At 46.3% G+C, this 18,968-nt stretch overlaps 1 protein-coding gene across 1 annotated transcript in view; it reads right to left on the reverse strand.

Moving 5' to 3' along the window:
* The window catches only part of LOC144124646 (uncharacterized), a 42,859-nt gene extending 25,153 nt beyond the window's left edge, over nt 1-17,706 (reverse strand). Inside the window, exon 1 of the mRNA XM_077657452.1 lies at nt 17,435-17,706. Within this exon, the coding sequence (XP_077513578.1) occupies nt 17,435-17,497 (63 nt within the window). The 5' untranslated portion in view covers nt 17,498-17,706. The remainder of the gene's footprint in view (nt 1-17,434) is intronic.
* Nucleotides 17,707-18,968: the final 1,262 nt, after the last annotated feature.

An 18,968-nucleotide genomic window follows, 5' to 3' on the forward strand; every position in this document is an offset into this window, starting at 1 on the left:
TCATGTTTTCCTTTTTATAATAATGCTTTAGACAGAACAGTACATGAATCACCGCATGTCACCTACGACCGCTAAATAATTTGTAATTGAATTTGTTCAGTCATTTCTTCTAACACATTGAAGTGTAATAAACAGTTCCTACCTAATCGCTCCCTCTATGTCTCTGTTAACGACAGGAACTCTAATTTCCTCCCAGTAAATTCAGGCGTTCCTCTGGGTTCTGTACTCGGGCCGTTACTTCATCTAACATACTTTAATGACTTGTCAAAAGAAATAACCTCTAACATGCGCTTGTTTGGTGATGATAGCGTTATTGGTCGTGTCATTACTGCCCCAGTGATCGTTCATTACTTCAAAGCGATCTTAATGATGTCCAGAACTGGTGTAACCATTGGGTAATGAGACTTAACCCAAATAAATGTAATGCCTTATCCTTCCACCATCGTCGTAATCTTAGTATCTCTTCATACGTAATCTCTGACGTGCCCGTAGAACGAGTTCAATCATATAAGTATTTAGGGTTAACACTTCAAAGTGGTGGCTCAGCGGTTATGGCTCTCGGCTGCTGACCCGAAAGATAATAATAATAACACCTTTATTTCCATTGTTGTGATGAAGGTGATACCGCATCATCTGTTGTCCATAATTTGTGCGACTTAACACTTTATTCCACATGTGTTGGTTACGGACGGGATAATGCGCAACTTTTCTTTGTAAGGAAGCCAGTTTATTCCAAAAATCTACTTATAATTAAATAGATTGCTTATAACATACTTATCTTATAATATAACCCACATCTAAGATGCCGGTTCGACTCCGGCTGCGGCGGTCGAATTTCGATGGAGGCGAAATTCTGGAGGTCCGTGTACTGTAAGTTGTGAGAGCCCGTTAAAGAAACCCAGGTGGTCAAAATTTTCGCAGCCCTTCAAAGCGGCATCCCTCATAGCCCGAGTCGCTTTGGGACGTTAAACCCCCATAAAACAAACTATTAAACATAAACCATAAACGCTTTCGAGTGATCTTTCCTGTAGTATGCATGCCACTAACACGATATCATCAGCTAATAGAACATTAGGATTCCTAAAATTTTATCTTCACCATGCTCCTCAACGTTGTAAGTTATTAGGCTATATCTAATTCATCAGGTGAAAATTAGAATTCCCATCCGCCAATTGGAATCTTCATCAAGCTTACCTTATTAATGCATTCATACATCGTATTCTTACCCCGTACGTCAACGTTTCCGCCTCAAAAACAGCTTCCGGTTTATCTCCCTTTACACTCCGTCGCCGCACTTCCAACTTATTTTTATTTCCTAAAATTTTGACCAGCCCCATCTGCACCGCACCTTATGTTCTTCCCTAAGCACGCGTATAACCCAGCACCACTCACTGGCTACATGCTGTCCGTCGGCTCTCACGCACTGTCATTTTTTTTTCAATTCCTTTTCCCCCGAATAGCTGCAGTCTGGAACGGCCTTCGAAGCGATATTGCTTTAATCACCTACTCATCGAAATTCATTGAAGCTGTAAAAAAATATATATACTCTCATAACCAAGTAACCCAATATTTCCCGCCTCTTATGTAAAACCCCTTCCTTGGGGCCTTTAGGGTAGTGAAATGCTCTTTCGGTTTCATCAACCAAAAAATAGATGTGACATGCAGTAGAACTTTAGATCACGTGAGGCGAAAAAGAACTAGTATAAACGCTGATACATAGTTTTAACTCACTGCAGCCCTTAAACCAGCCTGCTTCGTGAGCTATAATTACAACAAATAGCGCATCAGCAGTTATACTGACGTTTTTTTGTGGCTCACGTGACATAAAGTTCCTTACACGTCACAGCATCGTTCGGTTGATGAAACCGAAAAAGTATCAAGAAAAAATTCAATTGTAAGTTACTTAGCGGTCGAAGGCGAATAGCACGGGTTATCCATGTATACCAATGTCTAACGTCATCGTTTGAAAGAAGAAACCGCAAAAGCAAAAATTTTGTGCCTATAGCCATTTATGCGCCCCTTCCAATCACACTTCTTAAGAAGTGCAATCTGCAAGGAGCACAAACGCAGCTCAGAAGCTTCCAGCGCCACTTACTGCGCCAGCATAACAAGTCCCTGCTTATGGTTGAGAGTTGCTGACCACTCGGCAACAGGCACTGCACCACGCCTCCGGCGCGTGCATGAAGGGGATCCGGTTTGAGCGACCTAACGGGCGGAGCAGCGTCTGTTGAGCGCATGGATTTCACTCTGGAGCGAGAGCCCGTTTGTCAATGCTGTGGTGTAGACGCGGCGGTAGACAGCGAGACAGGTGGAACGTGTCATTACAGATAGCGCGCGCAGGTGGCCCGCAGAGTAAAAGACCGCGGCAGAAGCTGCAACAACGAACAACTCTCAAATATAAACAGCAATAAATTAGGTACCCAGGAAGGACTGCCACGCCAACAGCCGCGGAAGCCAGCGATAGTTGGATCCAGAAAAGAAAACTTTTTAAGACAGTCGTTCCCTAGACTATGGACTTTATGATGATCATAAACTTTGTATGCACAAGTCTTATGACAGTCTATAGAAAATCTATAGATTTACGGCCATACACTTTCAGTAGACTTTTGTCTATGGGCAGCCTTTTCAGTATGAATATACAAAATGAGATATCGACAGGAATGCATAGAATCTAAAGAATTCTACACAAAGCCCACAGTCAATCTATAAAACGGATTGCAGACAACTCGTATAAACTCTACGACCTGGCAGCACAACGATGTAGCAACAGCCAGGGTAAATGCCTGGTTTGCACAGAGAAAAGCAGCACAGGGCGGCCTGCCACTGTAAGGTCGGAAGTTGTGAGTAGTAGGTTAGGAATTATAAAGAATGCAGTCGATTTAAGTGAATAAAATTACTTATCGAAGGCTTCGTGGCATATGTGCGCAAATGAATTGGTATGACACAAATCTACAAAGACTCGAAAACTGGCAGACAAGCTCCTGGGCAATACGATTCCCTCATTTGTATAATTCTCTACGGGTCACGAAACCTGTGCGTAACTGTCTAGAGTAGGTAATACCGCAAGTGCTGTGAATTCGCGAGCATCGTCACTTGCCCTTGCGCTTTTCCTGGTCCGCTACACGCTCAATTAACATATCAGCCAACAACCACCACAGACGCTCAGAAATTTCGTTTTAAAGGATGATGACGATGATGATGAATTTTTATGGCGCAAGGGCGTCTACGGCCAAAGAGCGCTATGGCACAAGGTATTTTCGATTACTCAAGGTGGAGTCAAGGACCCATTTTCCAAGCTTTTCATTCTGAATAAGCCGAGCATCAGACCAGAGGAAAGCTTGCACCCATTGTATCACCGGTGGGTACCAGACGGCAGTGGGGATCGAGACCCGCACGTCCCGCATGTGAGGCGGATGCTCAGACTACTAGGCCACCACTGCGGTGCTAAGAAAAATTCATCATCATCATCAGTGGTCTCTCTTGACACGCAATCACTGTTCTTTGTTCGCATTCACACATTTATGACAATTATAGAAATACAGCAGCCACGTTCTCGGCTTTGAACACTTCTACACTGCAGCTTACGCACAAAATGTTACTCTAACTAGTATCTCACTAACTACCACATTACTAAGCTTCAAATGAAGCAACCACCGCACGCACATCACCTCCTGATCTGCCCCAGAAAAGTCAACGTGCCAACAGGACCTAGTGGGTAGTGTGCCTGACTGACTGCCCAAGGCTGGTTGGTTCGAATCCAGACACAAGTACACGGATATTTTTCACGCCTAAAATAAATTACTTTATTAAGTTAAGTAGTTTGAGACAGGCGCCGACCTTGAATTCACATTCCAAGTCCTCTTTTCAATGCTTCTCATTCCAAACATACACGTGGGGCGTCACACGCGACGTGGGTTTCTCGGCACAACAACGTCGCCGGAACGACGCATCGTTTTGCGCAAAACGAAAGCCTTAACGCTGTCACGTTGAAAATATCACGCTACAGCTCAAAGGTCCCGTTGTGCGGAAAACCCACTGTCGTCGGTGGCATGAGCGAAATCTTTGGATTGGTCGAAAAGGTGGCTGCGTCACACGTAGAGTGGCGAATTTGAAAACTGATTAGAACATTAGAAAACGGACGATTAAACCTCAAACTGATTAAAATAGATTAATTATTAGAGAACTGGCCTCCACCGAGAGACTCCTGGGCGTAGGAGTACAGAACACTCTAGACGAGCTTAAGGAAGCACATTAAACAATGCAACGAGAACGGACTACCCGCACCAAAGCAGGAAAGGCCATACTTGATTGCCTAGGAAACTCCCCCGTCTGCGGCGACCAGAAAAGGTCACTTCCCTGCTGCTTCTACGATGCGCCGCATGGCGCCGCCACTGCATGCGACCCCGTCTGCGCATACAGTTGTGACTTTATCTGGTCGCCTGTGCTCGCTCGCGCTGACGGGAGTTTCACCTCCTATATTGTCTTGCTTCATGCCTAGGACTAAACATCGAGCTGCGACCACTAGATACACACACACGAACACCTAAATGCATCGCTCAGGCAATACTAGTCAAGCCAGTACCTTAGAATATCCTGCTCACCAGGAGGCGAGAAAGAAAGCTAGGGCAAAAGCTCTACTCAGAATATACAGCAAACATGAACAACCGATATATGTAGATGCCGCAGAATACCCACAGACACATCGTTCGCACAAGCGGCGGTGGACACGCAAAGCAGACTGATAGTCTCCGGCACTACTAAAACGAGATGATCAGAAACGGCAGAAGAGGCGGCTATCGACCTTGCCATCATTAACACCAATGCTGATACTATACTAAGCGGCTCTAAATTCGCCATACGCAGTTATGAGAGGGGCAGAATTTCTCAGGCGGCAATGAACGTATGGGTAAAAAAAATCGAACTATTGAGTTGATATCGATGCCGGCTCACTCGGGGAACCCTGGTAACGAAGCAGCGCACATCAAAGCTCGAGTATTCGTCAGCTGAGCACGGGACGCGATAGTTACGGAGAGTTTCTCGAAGGGCGGGCTAGGATTACATCACGACATTACTGATCACGCCCCTCCAGACACAACCTTTGATAAGGAGCAGGAGACCACCTGGAGGCGAAGTCGCGATCCTTCAGGACTCTTTACTTGCTAGCCAAATTCGATCCCGGTGATTACGACCCGGAATGTACACTATGTGGCGAAATAGCCACTGACGATCACATACTGTGGAACTGTAAAGAGCAGCCGCCACCGGAATCTTTAATACAATTTACTATTATCGCGCAGTGGGAGGCCGTGTTGGTCAGCTCGGACCTGGACGTCCAAACTTGTGCCATTGACTTCGACATTGACATAGACTTATTTGTACGCAGGTCGCTGTCAGCCGTGGTCTGCCACCTAGCGCGGATGATCTGCATTTTGCATTTTCTCACGAAATAAATGTTTGGTAATCCAACTTGAGATTAGGAAGTCGCAACATAACAACCGTCATTAGGACATGGAACTATATAAAGTAAATGAAACGCGCGTCAAAGAAAACTGGGGTAATTAATCGGGAATAATCAGAAGCCTGACTTTTGGGTGGCGAGTCACGCACCCTAAAGTTAGGGTACGCAGGCACGTTCGTGATGCTTGGTTAAAGCGTGGCTTTGTATGTGCAGGGTCGTATACTGAAGGTGCGAACAGACGCGTGGCCGCTCTATTTAGAGCGCCACTGCAAGCGGCACAGCCGCTCATCGCAGGACGTGGTGTTTCGCCTATCTGCCACTTCGATGCGCGGCAGTGACGGACACCGCGGCCCTCCAAAGTGCGCGGCCAATCGCTCGCTTGTTCTCACTAAAAGTGCACGACCCTGTATGTCGTGTGTTCGTTCACGTGATGATTGCGGCCGTGAAAGAGGAAACAGACCCGTGTCCGTCCGTGCCTGCGTGGGCGAGAACCACTGACGGGACACATTAATGCTTGGTAGAATAAGCGCGTAAATACGAGGACGGAACGAAGAATCAAGGGCAAGTGCTGCACCCTCAATTGAACATTTATTCCTGAATGCGCAGGCATAAATATAAAAATTTGAACATACAGAATCATCAAAGCAGCATTAGTCACCAGAAAAAATTCACCTAAGAGCAGGGGTCATAAAACAAGAAACATAGCAGCACAGATCAGACACTTCACTGATATGCAAAAAGGATGCTAAAATTGGAATTCCCTATCAGTCATCGTCACAGATGGCTGACTACTTGCTCTCGATGCCGGAAAAGAACCGTCACTTTTGCAAACAAAGGAGGGAAATTTCTCTTTTTATTTGTATCATTGATCACGCACATGCGGCATTGCTTGGGCAGATTATTAGGTTTTTCCGTTCCGTCTTCGTCTTTACGCGGTTTTTCCACCATGCACCTAAACCAACTCGCCCAACTTTCCGCTCTAACCCATTAATGCGATCGCGCCCTACCCTAAAGGTCTTAAGTGGCCCCCCACATTGGTTCGAGTTTTCTTTCACATCGCGATGCTGTGTCTAATGCAGACCTTCACTTTGCGCCATTCAGCACACGGACACCTGGCGATGTCGATCACCAACGACACGCCTACGTCCTGTGAAACCGGTGCCCCACGCGAAACCTTGAAACTCGTTCTGAATTGTAAATTGTCGGTGTGAATAAAATTGCTTGTACTTAGCTGCACCCTGCAAACCAAGAGTAGTGGTGACCGCGGAACAGGTCCATATTGTGATGAACACAGATCATACGGACAATGACACTGTGGAGTAGCATTCATTATTTAGCCCTTAAAGCTCACTTAACAGGTTTGCGAAAATTGGAGTGTGTCGCTAAGACGGGACAATCGACAGTGTAATGATGTTTCACATATATGACGTGCAGCATTATTTGTCGAAGTTTGGGAATAATGACGTCCTGGCGACCCTGTTAACTCAAGCTTATTCTGGTCTACATTGGACACAGAAATCACTTCTGCTGTGTGGTACCTAGACTCTGAATTCCCGACCACAGTTTCTATTTATAAAGGCGGCAGTAAATGCATGCCTACGGGAAAATTTTCCGGTTTAAGGGGTGACGACATTCCTTCAACGCTTCAGTTCCAAATTACTACAACTTTCAAGTGACACATTCTCAGCTGCTGCGGTACGGCGATGTAGACCACGATGACACCTGCCTACGCCTGGATGTTTATGAAAGCGCTGGAATGAATATTTTTGGTCACCATACCATAAAAGCCTCTTCCGTATACAGCGATTTTCTGGACAACTATCTCATTAGCCATCCGTCCATCTGGCCAATGATTTCAAATAAGTACCGATTTTTGGATAATACTTGGAGGTAAAGAGAAACGTGCCTAAAATAACTGCACAGGAAACGCAACCACTACCAGCAGTACCTGCACTTCAAAAGTAGCTGCTCAGACCGCGGAGAAAGAGTATGCTATTTCACAAGCCCACTGATAACGCTGGATTTCCTCAGCGCTGAAAGAATTTTACCACATAGTCAGCAACTATAAAATAACCTTTCACTCCAAACAACGTTTTTATTGAAAGCGTGTTGCTGGGAAAGTTGGTGACGAACCATTCTGAACAAAAACAGCCCAAACACAGGGTAAGGAGAAGGCAGACGCGAGGACTGACAAGGAACTGATTGTATTGATTGTGTGAGCGCTAATATATACATGCGAAAAGAGCGCAGGTACAAACAAAATGAAATAAAATCAAAAGAGCAGAACACCTAGATTCGCCATTCACGAATCAAGATGAGTAATCGCACGGCGCGATAAGGAAACCGAAGGCTTGCTGAAGGAATATGCCCCCTTTTTGAGTGATAACGTCATCGTCATCACCCTGACTAAGCCTACTGCAGGACAAAAGCCTCTCCCATGTCTCTCCAATTAACCCTGTCCTGCGCCAGCTTTGGCCACCTTGACCTCGCAAACTTCTTAATCTCATCCGCCAGCCTTTCTCCCTCCCCCTGCTACGCTCGCCTTCTCTTGGAATCCGCTCCGTTGCCCTTAAGGACCAGCGGTTGTCTTGCCTTCGTATTACATGCCCTGCCCAAGCCCATTTCTTCCTCTCGATTTCGAATAGGATGTAATTACCTTGTGTTTGTTCCCTCACCCACTCTGGCCTCTTCCGGTCTCTTAGTTGCACCTATCATTTTTGTTCCATACCTTGGTGCACTTTCTTAAGTTGAGCCCTTACAGTTCGCTTTTATGAGGAGTTCACACCTCTCCAGACGTGGTGATTCGGCGGTGGTGAAGGAAGAGACGATCGATGATGCTGATGATGGAACAAAGAGTTATAGTTACAGAAATCACAAAGGCAAACTCAGAGGGCGGACGTGCAGAGAAAAGAACTCTTACGCGCTCGAGGCTTGTAGCGCCATCTCAAATGATCAGTGCTAATGAGAACCACCGCATCTAGAAATAATATATGCGTTGTTTAACTGGCAAACATTTTGTGCGCCAGAATAGGAAAGCATAACTAAAATATCGCGAATAGATCTCCCCGATGGCAAGTGCTCCGTAATGGCGATACTCCTGAACACTATGAAAAAACGGCAGATATAGCAGAAGACATATGATGTCAAATTCGCTCAGTGCACGCTGCAACCGTATCGTGCGCCAGCGAAAATGTCGCTGAACAGGGGAGCCAAGCAGAAACCGACGCAAAAGTCCCTCTGCTCGGGAAATGAATCTTTAGACTTGACAAGCGTGGACCGCAAGGAAAAGTAGAGCTTTCCAATGGAGCCGCTGACATGGATGCCAGAGTTCTGCAAGTGAGTAGCGGAAAAATAAGCGATTTTTTTGGCGACTTGACAATGCTTGTCCAGAGGCAACAAATAGTAAAGGTCGTTGAGGTCCACAGAAAAAAATACAGACGTTGGGACAGCCTGTGCTCTTTGAGAAACCGAGAGACTTCCGGAGGACTTTCACTTCCACTCTTCAAATTCCCGGGGAACGAGTAAGCGGTCTCGCAGCGGCAATGTGGACTTTTGAACAATGTGGTGGTGGTAGTGGTTTTATTAAAAATAATAGTAAAAAGGAAAGAAAAGATTTTTGCGAGCCCCGGCATCTGCCATCGATACTGAAGCACCTGAGCTGGGGCAGCGGAAATAAAGGATAGCAGGCAGAATGGAGAAATGAAATGAAAGAGGTGAGGGGACAGGAAGAGAGGATAGGGGGAGAAGTGAATCTTTTGTTTTGTGCACCCGGTAAATGTGTGGAAATGCCTGAAAGCATTATCATTGGTCCATATAAAATTAATAAAGAGACATCTGTTAAAACACTTGGAGTTGTTATCCCTGAACACATGCCTTGGAACGACCATGTCGATCATCTTTGCTCAAAAGCGCGAAAGGTAGTTACCATTCTCAATAGAACTCGCCATTTATTTCCTGCCAAAATTAAACAGATTTATATAATTACTTGTTTCATTCCGTGTCAGTGACTGTGCACTGGTGCGGAGAAATACCACTGATCAAAATTTAAACAAACTAATCTTACTAAAAAAAGCTGTTCGGGCAATAGAAAATGTTCCATTGAACGCGAATCCTAAGACTTTGTTCTACAAATACAAAATAATGAGAGCCGATAACATATACAAGTACAAACTAATAAAAAGTTAAGCTGGAGAGATACAGGGCAATTTAGATGCGTTCCTCTCACTCGCTAATCTCCACAAACAAGAATACGTGTACCTTCATCGCCATACACTGTCATGGAAAGTTCCTGTACCGCGCACACACTCAATGACTTCGCGAAGCAAGATATACACATTACGGCACTTAACAAAGATGACACAATGCAGTTGTTTGTAAACGACCATTAGTGTAACTTGAGGCTACTCTTTTCTACGTTCTTTTTCACTGCGATATTTTTTCTCTTAATAAAATGAACAAAAAATTGAACTGTTACAGTGCTGTCATTGTTGGCAGGGCAGTTGGAGCTTTGTCAAGCTGCTACTGTGCGCCTTTTCTCCTACCATCCTTTTTCGCCATGTATGTTTTATTTTGGTGAAACAAAATTGAATTGACTAATTGATTTATTGATGACTGCCGAAGAAAACTTCTGGGGCCCAGTTGCCAAGTTCCTCTGTCCAATAACTCAGTATTCTGAGTTCTGGAAAAGGAAGACTTCAAGACTGAGTCTCTTATTCTTCTTGATAGGCTTGACCAGACTCTTCGATCCCAGTCTCTCGCAGATATTGATGGCCGGTCCCTTTTCTGAGGACGAGCTTTTTTCTTCCGACGCACTCTCGAGCCTTCTCAACGCAACCGCTCGTAGAGGAGGGTAACGAACGCTGCCTTCCGAGTCGGAAACAAGCAGTTTCAAATCGGCGCTCCGAAGAGACAGCATCTCCCAGCTGGCGTCCAAGGAATGCGTCACGCATGAAGCCTTTATCGCGCCTGTCTCAGGAGATCCAGGGAACTAAGTATAGATCGTGACATATGCAGCGCATTCTTAGGCCGATAAGAGGCGTGCTGTTATCACCGCCATTTGAAAAGGAGGCGGATGCTTCAAGAAAGGCTCACGAAAGAGAACACTGGAACGCGGGAAATCAACGCGACACCTTTATGCCGTCGTCCCTTCTCTGCGGGGCTTCGTTTTCGTGTGCAGTGGTGAATTCAATTACGCAGAGAAAACTGCCGCAGCAATTCGTCTCTATAAAGGGAGTCCGTAAAAGGTCATCGCCACTCACTTCGTGGCTGACCAACACCAATTAAATTATGTTGGAAAAGGTAGGTTGTTGGGCGAGTTGGTTTCGATATTCCATGACTACAGCGCAACGAACGGGATGTAGAAGAAGGACACAGGCAGGGACACAACACAGCGCTGTGTTGTGTGCCTGCCTGTGTCTTCATTCTACGTCCCGTTCGTTGCGCTGTAGTTATGGAATATGTTGGAAAGACATAGCATAGTTCAAGTGCACTGCATTACATCGATGTTCGAACTACAAGAATATACAAATGTTTTCTGTATTTTTTTCTGCCCCTTGCCCTCTCAACCCTTTCACCCATTAGTGAAGTCAGTGTGCTAAGTCGTCAAGCGTTCGGTAAAGTATCGTGCGGGCCAGAAGTTCTCAAGAAGCTGCAGTGCCTTGGAGGCCTTCACCCCGGACGATAGCCGCGGCCAGTGGGCGAGAATCTTCATTTCCGTCATTTCCTTTGTGATTTCTTTCATTTTCCTACAACTCTCTTTTCTCCATCTTTTTATCCCCTCATCCATCTGCCCCCGTGCAGTGTAGCAAAGCAGTTTATTCCGATTACCCTCCCTGCCTTTCCGCCTCTCCTCCTTCTCACCCTTTTTTCTCCTCCTTCCCGGCACGGCCCAAACGTGAAGTTTATTTCAGTTTGCAACCCTAACATACAAATACGATCTTGTGCAACACGGAAATGTTAAGGTAAACATTTAAGCAAACCATGCAAAGAAAGTAGCACATGTAAAAGAAACATCTCTTTTGTAATTAAGATGCTTCTCCTCGCTGGGTGCTTGAAGATTCAAAATATTGCTTCATGCATATTTGGTATAGCCCTTAAATTAGGCTTGTTTTATTTCAAACACAGTCTTCACTCATGTTGCGATACCTCAGTGTTCCTAGAATTTCAAACATCCCCGGGCCTGCGTGAGAACTGCGTTTCTAAGCGTCGAAAGAACTTCTAAGCCTTCGTTCAGACCCTTTTAAGAGTTCGCACAGCGGAGGCGAGCGCAAGGCCCTCTTGCAGTGGCAACAGTAACTGCGAACAATTATCTCGCGGGCGCCTATTACAGCGCTCACAGTGTGCACGTGCCGGCCATGAATGCGTCCAAAGTACTCAGGGCCGTGTTCGGTTGATGAAACGAAGCGCGGCGAACCTTGCATCGTACTATCAGTGTTTGGAAATCAGGGTCTGTTTTTCCCCAGTACTGATTATTTCCTCAGCTGGAAAGTCTTATCGTGTCCCGAACACATGAGAGCAAGGGCGATGAGCAGAGCGTCGACCGCTGTCATTACATGCTGCCGTACTGTTAGTGCTTTATCCTATGTTTACTTCCGCTTTCATTTTTTTTTATTCGTGCGCCTCAGCGCATAAATACATACAGCAGTCATAGACCTTTGTTAAGGGCACATTTCTTCTGTGAGACGTACCAGGCATGTTATTGAAATGGCAAATTATATCCAGAGTGTTATAACTGCTAACGTTTTTACGCGTAACTCGGCCGCACACCTACTTGAAAGCTAACTGCTTTGGTCGATGTTCTTTGGATGTACAAGACGTTGGCAATGTCATTATAAAAATCAATCAATCAATAAATCAGTCAATCAATCAATCAATCAATCAATCAATGTCGCTAATCGCAGCAATGCTACCACAAGAACACCTTTGTGAAAAGTTTAGAGCCCTGGAAGTCTGCCTCTAAGCAGCGTAGAGGGCCATTGTTAACATACATGGAAGCCCTAACCTGCGAAAGGGGGAACAACCACAATTCCTCTTACCTTCAAGGGTTTGCATAACGCTGGGGATGCACAGCCCTGGGCTCTCGATTTGTGATAAGGCCTGTACATTTCAATGAAAATAGAAGCAGGTCCTAAAGTCGCAGATCTAGGAAGACCTCCTTTATAGCGCAACAAAATGTAAACAAAAAGAAAAAGCAGGAGAAAATGCTGCCACAAAAATGTATTCTAAAGCGCTCAATCTGTGACGAGGTAGCATGTATCCGTCTTTGCTAAATGTAACCAGGCTGCATGGTTTCTTCATCAGCCATACAGCAGAGCACTTATGGCATCCATGATGCGATAAATTTCTGTAAGTTAAGGAAAACCTTTGTCCTCACCTTCCAAGACCGGAGCCGTTCACTACGGCGTCCCTCATAGCCTGGGTCGCTTTGGGACGTCAAACCCTCGCAAACCAAACCTCTCCTCTTTATGGAAGCTGTGAGGGCTCCATTATAAGAGTGGGAAGCAAACCATGAGGCCAGGACGCTTTTGGAAAAGGCATACTAAGCTACAGAGAACTTCCACATATCCGTTTGGCGAAATTAATTACTCCAAGACCTCGACCTTGTAGATTTTATTCCCGTTATTTGTACTGAGCACATCGATGCGTTGAGGGAATCGGATCCATAGCCTCTTGCTCCAAGTTAACTATTAAAAAGGCAGTGGTGATCTAAATGTGATTGCACGAATAAGTCCCACTATGAGCCGTTTATTGTAACCCGACCTATTCTGCATCTTTCCACAGTTTGAACTATTCGAGGTTTGTAGCTTAGCAACACAGATGATTTTCTGCGCCACATTTATATTTTGTTTTCTTTTGTTTTGGACTGTCCTTTTGAATATGCTCATTATCTACTCGTTTAGAAGTGAAACTGCACCATGCTGACTGCTACCGGCTTCCTCACAATCTTCTGCTGCGTCCGCGGTGCCATATTTCTTAGTGAACCAGGGCAACTGCACGAGGCCAAAAAGGAGCTGACGAGACGAGACACAGCGCTGAACTAACAACATATAGTTTTTTAGGATGTCATTGCCTTTATACATGCCAGCAACACCGACAAAATTCGAAAAACAAAGAAACACTGAGTCGGCACGGCATGCCGCGATGTGAAAGCACAATATCTACATTCTACCGGGTCGTGGAAAGCGAGGACTCGTGCTCTTTCCTCGAGAAAGCAAGAGATGGTGTGCTTACCGACGTCTCACCAACCCTCATAATCTCGGGCGCCCCGGTGGTTTCTCTTGTAAGTTGATCTTCGTGTTTGGCTACAACTCGGCTGTTATTTTCATGCATTGGTCGGCGTTTACAGTCGCGGCAGTGAATACCTATGTTGTGGGCGGCATTCTTGGCATTGTTGCTGTGCTTCCCCAGCTTGCAATTAAGACAACGTTCGATGTGGCCGACATAGGAGCCACCAGAAGACAAACGGATCGAATATATAAGTGATTATCTTTGCAATTCACGTACTTTTTCTCATGGTTTTTCGGGTAGAAAGGAACAGCTTGAACAGTTTTTTCAGGGCCATTTACACGTACACACACACTCCTCACTCTCACAGGAGATGAAAAAACTACACGTACCACGGCTCATACTCGTATTGTTTTCAGGTAAAAAACCTTTACTTCAACAATAACTCTAAAGAATATAAACTTATACATTATCAATATGGCATTTCTTTATGTTCAAGTTGTTCGAATGATCGAAATATGCAGAAACACGATCAACGCGAAATCACCACTCTGATCGGTAAACCCTGAGCAAGATCTTGCGATGATTGTGGGTTTGTGCTAGTGCAATGTATAAATACAAATAAACCGAACTAATGTCCGCAACTGCGATTCGAACTCAAAGCGTCGCCAACAGATCTGCCTCGCGTGCCATTGCGCGAGAGGCTATCGCCGCAGCAAAACACGCGTCGTGTTAAACTGAAACACAGTCGTTGTTGTTGTTGTTAGCCTATCAAAAGATGGCACATACCCACACTGGGGGATCGGCCAAGAATCGGGTGGTTATTCACCTGAACGCAGTTAACAGAAAGGAAAAGCACGTGGGAGCGCAACACCGGTGAATTTTTCGTCATGAACAGAAAAGAGATGAGTGTTTTGATTTTAAAATTTTAAAATTTTAAAATTGCGCTTCGTCTTCTTCATCAGCTACTACTACTATGAAACTGATATTTGCGCTTGAACTATGTGGCGGTAGTAACAGAGAGACGTGTGCCGCATGCGTTGGCGTGGACAACGTATTGGCGGAAACATGCCACTAGAGCAATACGCGTTGAAAACACTGCTGCAGAACGCGACATTCAATCATAGGCCGCCGGCGTACATTATGTAAATTGGCTTTGACCATGCAATTTTGAAGACACATAACTGTCTCCCTGGGTCAGTGGACACCTAAATCGCGCTTTAAGGTTTTTGGCGGGGGTGTCCACCTGCAAGAAACTGTGGTTTCGCACAACATTTCGTGCTTAGCAATACTATTTTTGTTGAGAAGCTGAATCATAAAAGAAGACGTCGGAACAAGAGGAAGGGAAATAAAAGAGGTCGGGTGGTAAAAGGACGCCGGAGCGCGCCGCAGATGCGCCACACCAAACATCCCCGCAAATTTAAAAACGGTAACAAAACAGCACTTTCAAAAATTGATGAACAATAATGATGTTAAAATGTTCTATGGTAAACAATATTCTTTCGGCTAAATAACTTCATCTCGTCTCAGAAAGTTTCCGTGAATTTTGCTGAACGAAACATGTTTACTAAACCAGAATACCTCATTTTTTAAAGATATGAATGCCTTAATTCGACGTGGTAGTGAACCCCATTTACGATTCCTCTTTTCCGTGTTACTGGGGTTCTTCGGATACGTCTTGTTCGTTCGATGCATGAAGGGAGGGTGATACAAAAGGCTCAGCGGCGCCCAAGTATCTCTTCTGGAAGCGTTTGCTCGTTCAACATTTTAAAAATCAATAAAGTTTTTCTCCCTCTCTCTTGAAAGCTGTTGGCTTGAGTGGTTTGGTCGACAAAAAACGGTGATTTTCGCATTTCAGACGGCATCTACGAGCCACTTTTTGATGGCAGCTTTTGCTGTACACGGAAATATACACAGAAATGTGTAAAATTTGCTGTTTTTGTTTGTGTTCATTTTTCTTTTTTGTGCTATGCCTTATGTTTAACGTTTTTTTGTTTTCTTCTCGGTTGTATTGTACTTTTTACTGAACTGTATCGCGTTTATTAATGACTGTATCCCCCCCCCCCCCAAATATAATACCCTCTTCTGGAGGGCCTTAGGGTTAACGCGAATAAATAACTAAATAAATAGGTTTTGTTTTCTGAACGGTAGTAATTATCTGGCGGATAAAAAAGTGGTTTATGGTTCATGGTGGCTTAACGTCCCAAACCGACTAAAGCCTGTTTCACATGGTGCGACGGGAACGAAAAATTACGGTCCGGTCGCACTGCCGTTTCGACGGTAATCGCAGCCGCCGTTTCACATGCCAAACATTTCTGTCGGTGCCGTCGACACCCTAGCGTCGGTGCGGCCTTTCAGTGGACGAAAATTCTTCGGCTGCAGTAAATGTCAAACATCGTGGCAGGCGTTTATTTCGTAATCGTGAGTAATAATATCGAGCTGTGATGTATTATTAAGTTCAATAAAACGTTTTCGAGACTTTCCTGTCATGTCGCTGAACTCCTATTGGCTGACTACTGTGGCCATCGCTGCGACCGCACCGACGCTGCGACAATGCGACCAACTTGTTGAAAGTCTGTCGCAGTGGCCCTGCGACGAGAACGACGCGCATTTCTGTCGCACAGCGGCAGAAATCGCACTGCGCTGCGGCAACAATCGCATCATGTGAAACGGCCTTTAGGTGATGAGGGACGCCGCAGTGAAGGGCCCCGAAATTTCGGCCACCTGGGGTTCTTTGACGTGCACTGACATCGCACAGTACATGACTATAGTAAATCTCGCCCTAGCTTGGTAGCAACACGAGCATAACTGGCGACGTCGTTAGGAATTGCTTTCTTAAACGGCAGCATAAATTGGGGTCCCAACCCACGGCATTGGCACGCTATGTTGAAACTTTGTTTCTCATCTGGAAGGCTGGTTACGTCTCTAGGAGTTAATGTATCACATTAAAATAGAGATCTAAAAAATGCGTTGTTAACAATGGATTATTGAACACTGCGTCCTGCACTCCGTTCATCTATGACAACAGTAAACGGAATAAGCTTTTTTGACATTTCATTCCAAATGCCACCATAATTCCTGAGCTACTCTTTTCATCTGGTGGTCAGCTTGGTTTTTGGTAACAAGATTGCTTTAAAAACGGACCAAATTTTGTCGAGGAGGAATTCTTTGGAGCAGCCCTGAGTTTGGGTGGAGTTTCTTTGCAAATTTAAGTGGTATCTCGCCACATTAATGCGGTACAGCAACACACGGAGATAGTGTGCCGCTGGCACACCAGAGAAATTCTTTCGTGCAGCTGTAAAGCGTCCAATCATTTTCTCCCCTGCTCAGCAACAACGAGACCGTCTAACCAAGGATGGCACAGTTGCCATAGGCTCACCTCGGTCATATTCTCACGGGCCTGAACGTCAAAAATAATTTTCAGTCAACTACTCAAACTTTCACATGCTTGCGAGCTGGACAATTCGCACATATAGGAAAGAGTGACAGAACACGCTTAGGTGTGTCTGCCTTTCGTACCTAAACCTGCGCCCATCTTTTTGCACAGCCCTGCAGTGCATAAGCAGCATTTGTAAACTCAATAGCGGTCAGAGAAAGTGCCTCTCGCAGCTATCGACGGCAGCAAAACATATTCATGCGCAAGGAGTGCTTGCATCTCAGCACTGTTGTTTGGGCCTTCCTGCGGCACTCCGTAGCCCCTGTGGCGCGCTTCTGTCCCGCAGCCAGTCCTTTGCAGCCGGCATCGAGCCTCACCTTGGTCGCAGCGACGTGCCCGATGGCGGCACCCGCCATGGTGTACGAGTGGCGACGGCCCATCGCTGGGGATGGACGCCGGACCTGGAACGGCTAGAGCTGTCTCGCACTTGCGGCGGCAGCTGGCGGGCCAGTTCGCGCCGTTAGGAGCGCATGGCGACGACGCGGTTTGTTTCACTCTGGCGGATTCTCCGGAACAGTGCAGGAACGCTTCCTGGCCCCGCAGACCGCCGCCGGCTGCGCTTCGCGCCGGCTTTATTTTTGCCCGAACCGCGTGGCTGGCGTCGTCTAGCGGCGGTGTCCCTCTTTTATCTCTCCAGTGAAATCGGTTGCTGCACGGCCCTGGAAAATACCCTCCCCTGACATCGTGTGCGTGGCAGTTCGTCACTCGACTGGCTTTGTCCTCGCGTGTCGCGGACATGCTTACACGCCCGTTTGACAACCCACAGATAACGGCTCCCGAAGAAGCTTTCTTGTCGCCGACGCTTTACAGCCTGTCGCGAGGCTTTGTTTTGCGAGCATGCATGGAAGTAGGCGGGCATCAGGCAGGCGCCCACAGGGTCAGACCCGCGTCTTATCGTCCTCTCCGCACTTTACCCTTGCTGGGTGTGCAAGATCAGAGCGGGCCCCGTCCGTGATCCCGGAATAGAAAAGATAGCCACTGACGCGGCCCTTTCTCCTTTGCCCCCTCTCACCCCGGCGGTCTGGGCCATGAGGCTTCCCTCAAGTACGACGCCGCAGTAAAGGGGACGGGCGTAGGAGGAGTGCATTCTTCGGGTCCCGCTCACGTGTGCCGGCCGAGCGGAATGGCCACACGTGACAAAAGAAGCGCTGCCGGAGGGCCACGCTCGTAAAAGGGGGAAGCAGCATTTCAACCCCGCCGCGAAAGGTGCGTTGCGGGCAATGACTGGCGAACAGACGAGTAGATAGACGCGGGAAAGTGGCACGCAACGCAAAGGCGCCAAGTGCGCTCTTAGCACTTGCGGCTAGCGTTTCGGAACGCATCAACAAGTCCAAACAACAAAGTCGTTACATTGCTCTTATCGCATCTCACGTGTCCATGGACTCAGGCGCCCAAGTGTGAACGAAATCAGACTCGGAACACTCCATTGGAAATCCCCACTTCTTTGATGAGCGGGTTTTGGAGGGCGCGGCAGCACCCTTTCGAAACAGGTGTGAGCAGCGCTCGGAGAGGGAAATGCCGCGGATGGTTGGTGACCGTGGAACCCAAAGGAGAATCGTGGGGCTAAAAACTAATATGAAGAAAATTTAGGCGGTATTAAACAGTCAGAGAAAGCCAGAACTGTTTAAGGTAGGTTCCGAGGTATAACTAGAGGTCGAGGAATATATTTATGTAAGACGAATTAAAGTGAGTAGAGTTCATTTGGCAGGTGCTCTTAGGATATGAACAGCAGCTCACGAGTGCCGCTCAAGCGCAAAGTATATAACAGTTAAAATTTGCCGGTATTCAGCTATGGGATGGCGAAAATACATAAAGATAAACGCACACAATGCAGCGAGCTGTGGAAAAGAA

This window comes from Amblyomma americanum, chromosome 3, assembly GCF_052857255.1.
Source record: "Amblyomma americanum isolate KBUSLIRL-KWMA chromosome 3, ASM5285725v1, whole genome shotgun sequence".
NCBI classification, from domain to species: domain Eukaryota; kingdom Metazoa; phylum Arthropoda; class Arachnida; order Ixodida; family Ixodidae; genus Amblyomma; species Amblyomma americanum.